Source organism: Mytilus trossulus, chromosome 11 (genome assembly GCF_036588685.1).
Source record: "Mytilus trossulus isolate FHL-02 chromosome 11, PNRI_Mtr1.1.1.hap1, whole genome shotgun sequence".
NCBI lineage: Eukaryota > Metazoa > Mollusca > Bivalvia > Mytilida > Mytilidae > Mytilus > Mytilus trossulus.
Genome location: NC_086383.1, coordinates 28,328,585 through 28,342,358, shown reverse-complemented (window position 1 = coordinate 28,342,358; position 13,774 = coordinate 28,328,585). Strand labels below are relative to the sequence as shown.

Below are 13,774 nucleotides of genomic sequence, written 5' to 3'. Positions count from 1 at the left end.
TATTCTACTGTAAATAAACAGATCAGCAATCCATGCCCTTTAAGTCTTATACTTTGTAAATATGGATCAGAAAAGTTGGAGGATCAATTTTATTTGTTCATTAGCTACAAAGTTATATTTATTGACACTTCCTGTTTTTCCTAATTTTCGTTTTATGTTTAATTAGATATTTCTAAACCAGATATTTGGGTTAAATTAGAAAAAAATCCCTTACATACCTTTTCCAAAAAAAAAGCAGAGGGAAAAATTCTTCCTTTTCTTCATTTTTCATTTGCACTATTGTTTTGTAAGTACATCAGTTATACAGGATTATATTGACTTTAAATTGCATTAAATTTGATGGAAGTTCTAATTTAAATAAGTCATAAACAAGAAATTTATTTGAATTTACATGAAATTAAATTACATAATTATTCAAATTTAGTTCATATTTAAATTTGAAATTTATTCAAATTTAATTTACGTTCAATGATCTTTAAATCTGAAATTTATTCAAATTTAAATTATATTAAAACTTCTCTAAATTTGAAATTTATTCAAATTTAATTTATATTAAAATTTCTTTAAATCTGAAATTTAATCAAATTTAATATACATAAAAAAATCTTTAAATTACAAATTTATTCAAATTTAGTTTATATTTAATTTTTTAAATTTGAAATTTATTTAGATTTAAAAATACCTTTAAACTAGGTTGAAATTTGGGAATTTATTTGCAATATTAAATTTAGTTTAAATCTATATTAAATTAGAAATTTTCCAGCAAAGAAAATGCATAATATTTTTTGTAATTTGAAATTTAATATGCATAATATATGCATTTAATTTTATATTAAATGCATCATTTCATGCAGTGTAACGTCAGAATGTCTGTTTAAGTATTCTTGTTTTCAAAAAAAACCCAACAATCACGTACTTTTACAAAAGTACTAAATAATATTATATCGAATGCTTTATTATTCTGTTAAAGAGACATTTGATTTGATCATATAGATAATTATAATTCAAAACATATTTACAAGTCATGTTTGTGTACAATAAACTTATGAATGGATTTTTTTTTAAAATAATGTTCATCCCCGTTGAAAGATTTTGACATGCGTTAAAAGTGTTAAAACAACTACAAAAGCCAAAAAGTCTGAAAAGTTTTTGTCTGAATTTGCATGAATTTTTACCCGACATTCGTAATTTGTCTGAATAATTTAAAAAAAATTCTTGACATGGTATGAATTTGTCTTTTTTTTTTTTACAAGTGTCTTAATAATATAAACATTGTCTTAAAATGGTACTGACATGATTAAACATACTTTACTAAAATTGTCTGTTTATAAATTATGAAATTATTATGAAACTAAGGTTTCAACTCCCTCAGGCAAAGTTGACTTTAGACTACTTTGGCTATTTATTTTTTTGTATTTTTGACATATAGCTCTTCAACGATTTTCGGTATTTATACATCTTCGGATTTCAAATGTTTGGCTTTGAGCGTTCCTGATGAAGGCAAATCCAGAAAAGCGCTTCGGACGCAATAAATTAAAAACGTGTTGTTTTCCATTTTTTCTCGACACTTCCTGTATCATCTGATAAGAATCGCGATTAGTCTCGCTCAATTCTTGACTGTATTAAATTTGATCTGTCTTGACATTTTCTTGACATTCTTAATAATGTCTTAATATGTCTCGACACATTCTTGACAGTCTTAAATATGTCTTGACACTATCTCAACAGTATAAATTTCGCCTGAAATGTGAACAGACTTATTCTGCACTGTTAATGACATTATATTGCTATTATATATTCCTTGTTATTATTAGTAAACTAAACTTTGAAGAATTAAGGATTAATTTGGTATAGTAAGATATCCTATTGGTGCAATTAAGTTGGAATACCCTGCATAATCCCTCATGAAGTTTAATTTGATTTGTTTCTATTAAACATTTAATTAATTGTTTTCACTTGGAATATTAGTCTAAGTTACTGACAAACATCATTTTTATTTTTGCCCTTTGCAAAACTGCGGGTCAAATTTACTTATTAAAATATGTGTCTTGTAGGCAGTTTTAAAAAGCGACCATATGTCTCTTTTGGACCCCATAATTCCTCCTTTCGCTTTGTTTGGCTAAAAAAAGAATGGGGGAATGAATTTTCTAAAATTTTATCAAGAATAAATATTTGTAATATTTACTCCTTCCTGAAACATGTGAAAAGTCTCAGTAGTCTCAGCTAGAGTAGATAATAACTTTCTTATAATATTTTGGAATTATTCAATTTGTTTTTATGCTAAAATGATTAACTTTATAATTTTAAGGAAGAAAAGGATTTTTTTTCATCAAAATGATAAATTTCATTTTCATCTATCCACGAACTTTTTACATTGCAGTGGCATGGTCGGTCAACTGATAAGTTGTTAGGCTGATTACAGGTAAAGCACTAATTTCTTTTTGACAGTTGCGTATACATTGGGGTGTGGAATATCTTAATTTTATGGGGAACATCCTGTCCATGTGTATTGCAACAGATGACATTAAATATTTTTTTTCTTCTGTAAATTATGAATGTCTACAGTATGACTAGTTTTAATCATTCAATTTATGATGTTTAGGAACAAAATGTGTAATTATTTAAAAACCCACATTTAATCTATGCTTTAAATTTCATAGCCAAATTTTCAATTATTTTACATGCCAAACTTTCATTTTTTTTTTGGTAAGAAGTGTAACTTGAGACAACAGTATATCATATAAAGAGAAATAAAGATTAAAGTTATATCATAGATATTTGTCATGATTTGGAGAGCTCAGAACTGTCAAATAAATTTAAGACACAGTTCAAAATGTTCAGAACATGTCAAGCCATATTGAGAAAAAAAAAAAGTCGAAAATGTGTCAAGAAATTTCAAGACAGTGATCAAATGTCAAGAACTTGTCAAGAAATTTTATAAAACCATATTCAGAATGTCAAGAATATGTCGAGTAAATTAAAAACAAATTGAATATAAATGACAATTTGTCAAGAAAAATTAAGACACAAGTCATACTTTTGAAGAATGTCGAGAAATCAAAATTCATGCAAAATAAAACAAAAACTGGTCTTTTCAGACTTTTAGACTTTTGTAGTGAACTGTTGTACAAAAAGCAACAAACACAATTAGGATACAAGTTCCGTGATAACAACAGTACATGTGGTATTCATGTCATAGTTTCACAATATTATTGCATGAAAGGTAAAAAAATAGTATTCATTAGACAATGAGAAACTTGTAAAATGCTGATTTTATTAAATTATGGTTTTGTTGTCAAGCATTGTCAGGGTGGATGTTTTTCTTTCAAGGTATGAAAATGTACAAGGAAATTGTAAAATTGAATAAACAGTTGAAAGACGAAATTCAATGGATTATAAAAGGTATTTTTTATGTTTAAAGGTAATTTGTTTATATAGAAAAAGCGTTCATCACATCACATATGTTTTCTGAACAGATAAACATATAATATGTATTACTAACAAACAGACAGTTGGGATCTATTTCGTTTTTTTCAATTGAATTGTTTTTTGACTCATTCATCAATTTCTGTTCTTGTCTCGCACTTTGACAATGTTTGATACTGTTAATATACTAAATTACTTACCCAGTGACTTTTTCTTTTTCATTCACTGTTAAAATTCATTTTTCCATTTAATGCAATTGCAGCACCATTTTAAGTGTAAGTGGAAAACTTTTATATCGAAATTATTAAAGGTTGAAGCAATTTGTTACTCTGGTTATGAGCGTGATAATGACTAAATGCATAATGAATTATAACACCATTGAATATGCAGTATAAGTTTGGATACACTTTCGTAAAAATCTTTGCAATGCAATTGTAATGTGACCCATTGGTGGCCTGTTGTCTGTGTTTTGGTCGGATTGTTGTCTTTTTTTTTTAAATTCCCCATTTCCATTCTCAATCTTATCAATATATTTCATTGCATAGAGAAATACCGAAATACATATCTTATTCAGAATCAGATGATGAACAGCTAGTCTCACGGATATTAGGACTTATGAAACGAGATGCGGAAGGCAAGTGTAATAACCTATTATATATCGACACTTAACATTAAACTAGTATACACCATTGCATATAGAAATTAACAAACTGTTCATATATATTTGTAAAGGATATGTTTTTTTAAACATATTAACACAATTTGAATACATTTATCTGTTCTTCGTCATGTTCATTCACAGTTTTTGTTTTGCTATATCGGATACACATTTTTATCACTTGCACACAAGGTAGGATAATGCGACATTGTAATAATTATCAAGACGTTATCAATAAGGGTAGTGTACCATTAAACTGCACTTATAACTTGATAGTAAATAATTAGTAAATTACAAATGATTTCACATAACATATTTATTTAAAAAAATAAGGTAATATGGCTATTGAGTAAACACATGCCATATAACACATAAACACTTTAAAATAACTATTGATGCAGGAATCTGCGGAAACAAAAGAGCAAAGGACTGTACAGAGCTAAAGACATACCACTCAGTATCTGGTGTATACAAGATTCGTCCCGACACAAATTTTTGCGATGTGGATGCTTACCATGTTTATTGTGATATGACAACTGATGGTGGAGGTTGGACAGTGAGTATCAATAATTGACTATCAAATACATGTCTTTTCAGAAATGTAGCTCTAGTTTGATAACACCTTAATGTTTCTTAAAATGGCAAACAAGTATATCATTACTGCTTGTCAGCTTTTTAATTTATCCCTTTTTTCTCACATTAGTTTCAACTACCAGTGTAAAACGTTATCAAGGGTACAAAGATTATAATTTAATTCGCAAGAAGAGCGTTTTGTCTACATAACACTCATCAGTGATGCTCAGATGTAATTGATATAGCAGTTTATCATTCCTTGCGTATGGTATGGCTATATTGATATAATCTGATCACCTACGTTTAAAAGTTACGGATGTTAAATACGTAAACACGCGCTGACCTATGTCATAAAATAGGACAAAAAAACCCACCTCACCTTGCCCAAATATCAAATTTGAATAAGAGACAGACACTTACTACTGAGTTGAATATACTGTTCGGGATTTAAAACACAAGCATTGATATCGACCTAGTGTTTAAATATATACCACAGTATCATGTCATTATTTTAATGCGTTTAAAGTGTTTCTCAGAAAAAAAATATACAAAACGACTGAAACGTCTCATTTTATAATGAAATTAATATAATGTAGATATAATTCTAGACTTTTCCAAAACAAAAATGTGTTGCAACGCAGATTACTACACATTCTAACGAAAACACTGATGTTGTTCTTGACAAAATGAAATCGGGCAATGTCTTATATTGATTTTGTAAAGAATTGCAGAAAGTTGTTTTTAATAAATTCTAAAAACAAATGCGTTTAAAACAAATGTACACCATGTACTACGAAAATAATGATAAAATATTAAAGTGTACGGTCCGATTTTTATTGATATAATTATCGAGCAGAAACCAACAACGTAGATTTATGCAAATATATATTTATGTATCCGTTGCCTTCAACAATCGTGAACAATCAGAAAATCGTGCACTGATGTTTGAATTGTAAAGACCTAATATGAAAAAAGAAAAACAAATTCAAACAATGAAACTTAATTTATTTCAAAGTTATAACAAATAACTGAATCGAACTAGTTTCAACCACTGAATTTCAGGCCTCTGACTGAAGACAGACACAAACATAATTGTGTAGGGTTTATCATGTTCGTTATTACAGAACTTTCTTAATATCTTGACCTGTTGTGTAAAACTATAAGCTATAATAATCAGTTGGAAATGGATTGAGTTATTAGATGGAAACGAATTAAAACAAAACTAATTACAAAAAACTAAATAATATCAAAGGTTTTAGTAAATGGAGACAGTCAGTTAGTTCATAGAAAATTTTAAATAATGAACATGAATCAATTGTTGCGGCCAAAACTATTCAGATTTAAATCGTGAATACGTCAAAAACGAACCTGACAACACGCGTCTTGTATGTAGCCAAATTCATTAGAAAAATAATTGAAAAACAAATAAGATCATATTAGAGGACCTACCTTTGCAGAAATGATTTCAAATAACTGAAAATATAACATTATATCAAAAACCGGTTGAAATACAGAAAATTTTGTATTAAGGGGTCTTGGATTTAAATTTAGCCTGATATGATATACTGTGATGCTTTTAAATTATAACCACACCTTCAAATTAATGACATTTTTTTTTACTTGTAAAATGTACTTTCTACTTATCAATTGTTCATAATATATGACTGCTTATGCAAGGGTTAATGGGATTCAAGCTCGTGTTGATTAAAACTTTAAAACAAAGTCACCAGCTTACAGTTTTGTACGCCTCAATATAAATATTCAAACACAAAAAAATCATCAGCGTAGATACTCTAATATGCATGAAAACAATTACAAAGTGTAAAACTATTACATTTAACTGTTAACATCAGATCACCAACACATGCATGCATACAGAATAGACAAAAACAGAAAACAGTATACGAGACGTTTTCAAAATATGAAAGACAATTTGAAGCATTTTGTTTGTTCAAATACACCGATAGCTAACACACAAATATAAATCAAATGCATTACACTTATTGTGATCTTGATAATCCATTTTCATATACCAGCATTTGGTTGATACTACTTTTGGTTAACTATAATTTGCAATAGATATCATCGGCTTATATAATTCTAATAGCTAAAATTATTAAAGATCTTTTTGAATTACGCAAATAACTGAGATATATTTAGGGATACAATAAACATCAGCGATAAAACAAACTTAGCTTTGTTTTTTTTTCATTTGAACGTGCTTCAAACTGTTTTCTTATAAAGGTATTTTATTTGTAAGTAAATAGAGAATATTTAGTTGCAACATGTTTAGATTCACTTTCAAAAAAGGATACTGAAAAGATGTTGATGTTATTTGTTTTTGTAGATTATCCAGAGAAGACTAGATGGGTCTGTGAATTTTCAGAAAACGTGGACTGAATACGAAAATGGATTTGGAAATGTTAATGGAGAATACTGGTTAGGTAAGTACATCAAAATATAATACAAATAATGATCAACTTTTGTACGTCCCTGGTCGCATTTATTAAATAGGTTATGTGCAGTGATACAGCTAACTTCTTTCTCACTTCCAATGAAAAGCTTTTGTTTTGTCAGCCATATAAGTATTAACAATCCAGTGGTAAAAAAGAGCATTGTTGGTGCTCAAGGGCTTGTAAATTTTTTGTTGAAAAAAAACAGGTCCTCCAAACGTAAGAAATTTGCTGTAAACCAAGAAATCAAGAATATTGATCATGTCCGGTTCTGAGATTTGTTTTTGTTTGAATCAGCGTAATTTGCCAACACTTACCATTTATCTATCAACGAATTCACTTTAAATGCTAACATACATATCTTTCTTTCAATAGCTGAACACGACTTGCGTAAACAATGTAAGGGATTTGTTTTGGTTCAAATAAATGCAGATTCCTTTAGGTTAGGTTGTTGATATTGCTAATGATTCAATGGAATATTACTTTATGAATATAATCATAGATAACCCAATTTTACAATTTGTGACAATAGTCCCGTCATTTTTTGTTGTCTAATTGGTTGCTAATGCACAATTGAAATTGTAACTATATGTTTAAATATAACTATAACATGTGTAAAGGGAATAATATGTTTGAGTCTCAGTTCCGCAATTTTGATTTTGGGAATCTTTGTTTTGTTATTATGCAACTTTACTATTTACATGAAAGGTAACAAACAGATTCACAGTCTGACATCTAGTGGTAAATATGAACTTAGAATAGACCTGACAGACCAGTCCAATACAAAGACGTATGCTGTGTATAAAACGTTTACGTTAGGCGATGCAGCGTCTAAGTATCAGCTGACTATCGGGAATTATAGTGGAATTGCAGGTAAGAATAATACATCTATGTGTAAATTTATAACCAGACAAATTCACAGGTTGTATTCGGTTTAACAAGAGAAATGATCGTGAAAGAATATTTGTCAGGTGGTCAAGTATAGCGAGACGATCGTGAAAGCTCTGGTACTGGATCGTGAAAGAATTGAATCGAGAAAACATATGAAAAGTCAGTAAATAATTTGAAATTTAATTAATGTCACGGACATATTTAAAACAAAATGAAACTGTCTCTCAAAATGGTTCAATAATATGATCAGTATGTGAGAAAATCCAGTTTTAAAGGAACATAGTTTTTACAAAACAACAAAAGGCGTATTCTTCCTCGACATTTAAGTGACATCAAAAACGTTAACAAACAGATTTTTTTTCACAAATTCGAATTTTAAAATGAATTATTTTTCTCAGAAAGAGGGCATTCTATATGAATGAATCAAATTGTTCACATAGTTATTTTGTTTAAACAGACTCTGAAACTCGGTTAAAATGTAATTTTTGCACAAAATTGATAATTAAGATCGTAAAAGACGTTCCCGATTTTGAAGATTCCGAAAAGGAACGTGAAAAGATCTGATTCTACGAAAACGTTCAAATTACTCTTCAACTACTGTGGATTCATTTATTGTTCGTGGGTACCAATTTTCGTGGATTGAGGAAAACTTACATGTTCATGGATAGTTAATTTCGTGGTATTGCCGAAGACTGCATAGAAGCCAATGGAAAATTTGTCATTTGTTGAACATTTAATTTCGTGGTTTACCTTTACTCACGAAATCCACGAAAATTGGTATCCAACGAATATAAATGAATCCACAGTATATAAAAAATAATCATTTATTATTGGTTTTAAAAAAAAAGATTTGCATGACTGGGTCTATTTTGTTGGTAAATGAGGCTATAATTGTACAATGCCATTGAATCTAATTATCTTTAAACTCCACACAGATTTTACATTTTCATGTCAATTATATTTATAAAGCTTATATAGATATAGGAAGATGTGGTGTGAGTGCCAATGAGACAACTCTCCATCCAATACCTGTTTGCTAAAGTGATACGGCATTTGGTGTATGGTGTAAATTTCTATCTTAATGTTTTATATATAGTTAATAATAGTAAGACATCTGTGTCTAACGGTCAGGGTTTATATACTTTCGACATGATGTTCCGAATTAATTTGCCAGACATATCATTCACATTTGCCAATTTTAAAGTACTATATGCATCGAAAGACTTATATTTGGTGTACGGGATTATTATCAATTATTGACAATCATAAGCGCGTATGTGACACTAAGTTAACCCTTAATGATACAGACGTTCAAAAGATATACTACTGGTATCATAAGTAAAGTAGACGAAACACTTCCGCATTTGAGCACTAGTATTCTTTCGTCTGTAATGTATAGTTATCTCATTTAAAATCTATCCACTTCTGAAGAATAACCAAAGTAGCCCTGAAATGGATCGATACCAGAGGGGAAAAGAAAAAGAGGCCGATCTAAAATAATTATGAGACGCACCATAGAAAATTATCTAAAGGAAAGAGGATATACATGTACCAAGGGCACAGTTGACAGAAAGGCAAATAACCGATAAGAGTGGTTTAACTTGTCCTTGACCTATGTGCCATAAGGCATAGCCAGGACTAAGTAATAAAGTAAAAATATATTGGAAACACAAATATAGCCCAATAGATAAAAACACCATGTCTTTGCAAAAGACAAGTGAGCATGACATCTGGAATTGCACCATTGTTTAAATATTTTGCATGTACATTTGCCTGTCTTAGCGTTAAGTCTGTCTATGAATTGCCAATGAGGGTCGGTTTAAAACATAGTTTGACGACAAAAGAGATGATTTCAGCTACCCATTGTGAACTTTCCATTTCCATGTAGTGAAAATTTCAGCAGCGCTTGCATGCGGAGTATATATCTCCCCGTTGATACGATATTTCCGGGCTTACATTTCCTATTTTGTTTTCCTTGATAAAAGTTTGCTTCTCTAAAGGAAGCTATTGAACCAAGAGTTCCAAACTGTGAAGTTGAAATCATTCATTTGTGAATGTTATTGACACCATCACGAGTTTGTTGACCGTTACAGAATAACCGTTTCACAGATGATATTTCGGATATATTCCTTATGTCGTAACTGCAATACCCTTCTTTTTTCATGAATGTGACCTACCGTATTATAATAGTTTCCGGTTTTGTAATTACACAAGCAACACGACGGATGCAACATTTGAAACAAAATCTGTTTACCCTTCCAGAACACCTTAGATGACCCCCTGTTTATATGTTGCTTTGTCTTTAACTTTATCATGTATTTATGCTGTGTTTTCTGGACTATAATTTGTCTGTTTGTCTTTTTATTTTTAGCCATGGCCTTGTCAGTTTGTTTTTAAATCTACGAGTCGGACTGTCCCTCTTGTATCTTTCGTCCCTCTTTTACAGCCTTCTCGACAACTGCAGTGAATATGCCTCTGGACACCACTTAAACAAGCAATTGTACTGCTTTCCTGACGTTAACTTCTGTAACTGTGTTTGCTGGTATGTCTTTAATTGTCAAATCCTTTCTCTAAATCTTTTCGATTTGATTTCAACTCAAACCAATCATTATTCTAACTTATGCTCCCATTTATATTCATTGTCTACACTATTGAGCAAAACATATGTATATTCCAAGAGACCATCGGTATAGTTTTTGAACAGGTAATCTTTTATTGTCTCTAATTTCAAAATATTTTAATCTTCTTTTGGAAGAAGACAACATTTAATCGGCTTGTATTTTTTGGCCAAACATGGCTTGCTTCTTCTCGATAGTATTTTTGTGACAATACCAGTGTCATTGTTTGTGTCAGATGTACCATTGCCTTCAGAATTTTTTTGCAGATTGGTTTCGATAGCATTGTTTCTGTCCAGATCTGATTAAATTTTACATCGTTTTTGTCCAGATCCGTTTCTGTTTTTATTGGCTGTGTCCAGATCAGTTTCTTTTTTAGTGTTTGTATCCAAATCAGGTTCTGTTTTAGTGTGTGTGTCCAGATTGGTCTTGATCTCTGTGTTTGTGTTCAGATTGGTTTCAAACGGAGTGTTTGTGTCCATTTTGGTTTGATCACAGAGTTTGTGTCCGGATCGGATTCTGTTTCATTGTGTGTGTTCAAATCGAATTGTGTGTAAGGGTTTGCTTCGAGATCAGTTTCTGTTTTAGTGTTTGTGTCCATATCAGTTTCTGTTTTAGTGTTTGTGTCCATATCAGTTTCTGTTTTAGTGTTTGTGTCCATATCAGTTTCTGTTTTAGTGTTTTAGAAACATTGTGTGTGTCCAAATCAGATTCAATTATATCATGTTTGTCCAGATCAGCTTCTGTTTAAGTGTTTTTGTCCAAATCAGTTTTTGTTTGAATGTATGTGTCCAGATTTGTTTCGATCGCAGTGGTAATATCCATATCGGTTTCGATTGCAGTGTTTGTGTCAAGATTGGTTTTGATTGCAGTGTTTGTGTCCAGATCGGATTATGTTTCAGTGTTTGTGTTCATATAGGATTATGTTTCAGTGTTTGTGTCAAGATCGGATTATGTTTCAGTGTTTGTGTCCAAATCGGATTCTTTTGCATTGTTTGTGTCCAGATTTGTTTCGATTTCAGTGTTTGTGTCAAGATTGGTTTAGATTTCAGTGTCTCTGTCAAGATCAGTTTCTGATTTAGTATTTGTGTCCAGATCATTTCCTGTTTTAGTGTTTTAATTAAATTGTTTGGGTCCAGATCAGATTTAATTTGTGTCCAAATCAGGTTCTGTTTTAGTGTTTGTGTCCAAATCAGGTTCTGTTTTAGTGTTTGTGTCCAAATCAGGTTCTATTTTAGTGTTTGTGTCAAAATCAGCTTCTGTTGTAGTTTTTGTGTCCAAATCAGGTTCTGTTTTAGTGTGTGTGTCCAAATCAGGTTTGGTTGTAGTATATGTGTTCAAATCAGGTTCAGTTTTAGTAATTGTGTCCAAATCAGGTTCTGTTTTAGTGTTTGTGTCCAAATCACGTTCTGTTGTAGTGTTTGTGTCCAAATCAGGTTCTGTTTTAGTGTTTGTGTCCAAATCAGATTTTGTTTTAGTGTTTGTGGCCAAATCAGGTTTGGTTGCAGTATATGTGTTCAAATCAGGTTCAGTTTTAGTAATTGTGTTAAAATCAGGTTCTGTTTTAGTGTTTATGTCCAAATTAGGTTCTGTTTTAGTGTTTGTGTCCAAATCATTTTTTGTTTTAGTGTTTGTGTCCAATGGTTCTGTTTTAGTGTTTGTGTCCAAATCAGGTTCTGTTTTAGTGTTTGTGTCCAAATCAGGTTTGGTTGCAGTATATGTGTTCAAATCAGGTTCAGTTTTAGTAATTGTGTTAAAATCAGGTTCTGTTTTAGTGTTTATGTCCAAATTAGGTTCTGTTTTAGTGTTTGTGTCCAAATCATTTTTTGTTTTAGTGTTTGTGTCCAAATCAGGTTCTGTTTTAGTGTTTGTGTCCAAATCAGGTTCTGTTTTAGTGTTTGTGTCCAAATCAGGTTCTGTTTTAGTGTTTGTTTCCAAATTAGGTTTTGTTTTAGTGTTTGTGTCCAGATCAGGTTCCGTTTTAGTGTTTGCGTCTTTATCAGGTTCTGTTTAAGTGTTTGTGTCTAAATCAGGTTCTGTTTTAGTGGTTGTGTCCAAATCAGGTTATGTTTTAGTGTTTGTGGCCAAATCAGTTTCTATTTTAATGTTTATGTCTAGATTGGTTTCGATCGCAATGTTTTGTCCAGATCGGATTATGTATTCTTGTTTTTGTCAAGATTTGGTTTGATTTCAGTTTTTGTGTCCAGATTGATTTCGATTTTAGTGTTTGTGTTCAGATTGATTTCTAAACCAGTGTTTTTGTTCAAGTCGGATTCCATGCCAGTGTTTGTTTCCAGATCGAACTCCATGCCAGTGTTTGTGTCAAGATAGGAATTCAGTTTTAGTATTTGAATCTAGATCTGTTTCTTTTTTCAGTGTTTTTGTCCAGATGCGATTCTGTTTCAATGCGTGCGTCCAAATCAGTTATTGTTTCAGTGTTTGTGTTCATACCATTGTGAGTTTGACTTAGAAGAAGATTTATAGTCATGCCATATGTTAATCATTTTATCATGAAGTTTCTTTTTTATATCTATTTCCTTTTTACACTTCAGTTTTGACTTCTAAGCTAAAGGTTTTACTCATATTTGTGTAGTACAATAAATAACTTACATATTGGAAGTTTATACCTTTATGTTTAGAAATAAATTGATTTGCTTAAATGGAAACAATTTGATGAGAACATCAAATAGGCCTAATAAGAATAATCATTTGTACATGTTATCATCTTTTTCTCTGTAAAAATTGTACTTTGAATTTAAATTTGTACAAGTAATAACATGTTATCATGGTTATATGGCTTCATACAAGTAACTACTTCTTTAAAATTTGTGTTCAAGTAATAACTTGTACAAAATAATAATATATACACGACATATATTATTACGTTTGGTCACGCATTATTTTTCATGACCTAAATAATGCGATGCCTGATCCTTCTCGATCAAGTTTGATGAAAAATCACCAAAATTCATAAGCAAATGAACGGTTTTAAGCGAATAACATATTTTAATATTACTGTTCATTATGACACATAAAAGATAAAATTTCACATGTGTCATAATAATTTTTCATTTAACCATTATAGGTACAAAAAAGTGTTTTAATTAATCCCATAGACATGCATTAAGCCTTTTGTGTGTTTTTTTGACAGACATATT

At 30.4% G+C, this 13,774-nt stretch overlaps 1 protein-coding gene across 1 annotated transcript in view; it reads left to right on the top strand.

The window, feature by feature from the left end:
- Nucleotides 1-13,774, top strand: part of LOC134689918 (fibrinogen-like protein A) — a 40,681-nt gene that overhangs the window by 26,172 nt on the left and 735 nt on the right. Inside the window, exons 4-8 of the mRNA XM_063549884.1 lie at nt 3,331-3,402; nt 4,001-4,060; nt 4,486-4,640; nt 7,005-7,101; nt 7,819-7,983. Coding sequence (XP_063405954.1) covers nt 3,331-3,402; nt 4,001-4,060; nt 4,486-4,640; nt 7,005-7,101; nt 7,819-7,983 — 549 coding nt within the window. The remainder of the gene's footprint in view (nt 1-3,330; nt 3,403-4,000; nt 4,061-4,485; nt 4,641-7,004; nt 7,102-7,818; nt 7,984-13,774) is intronic.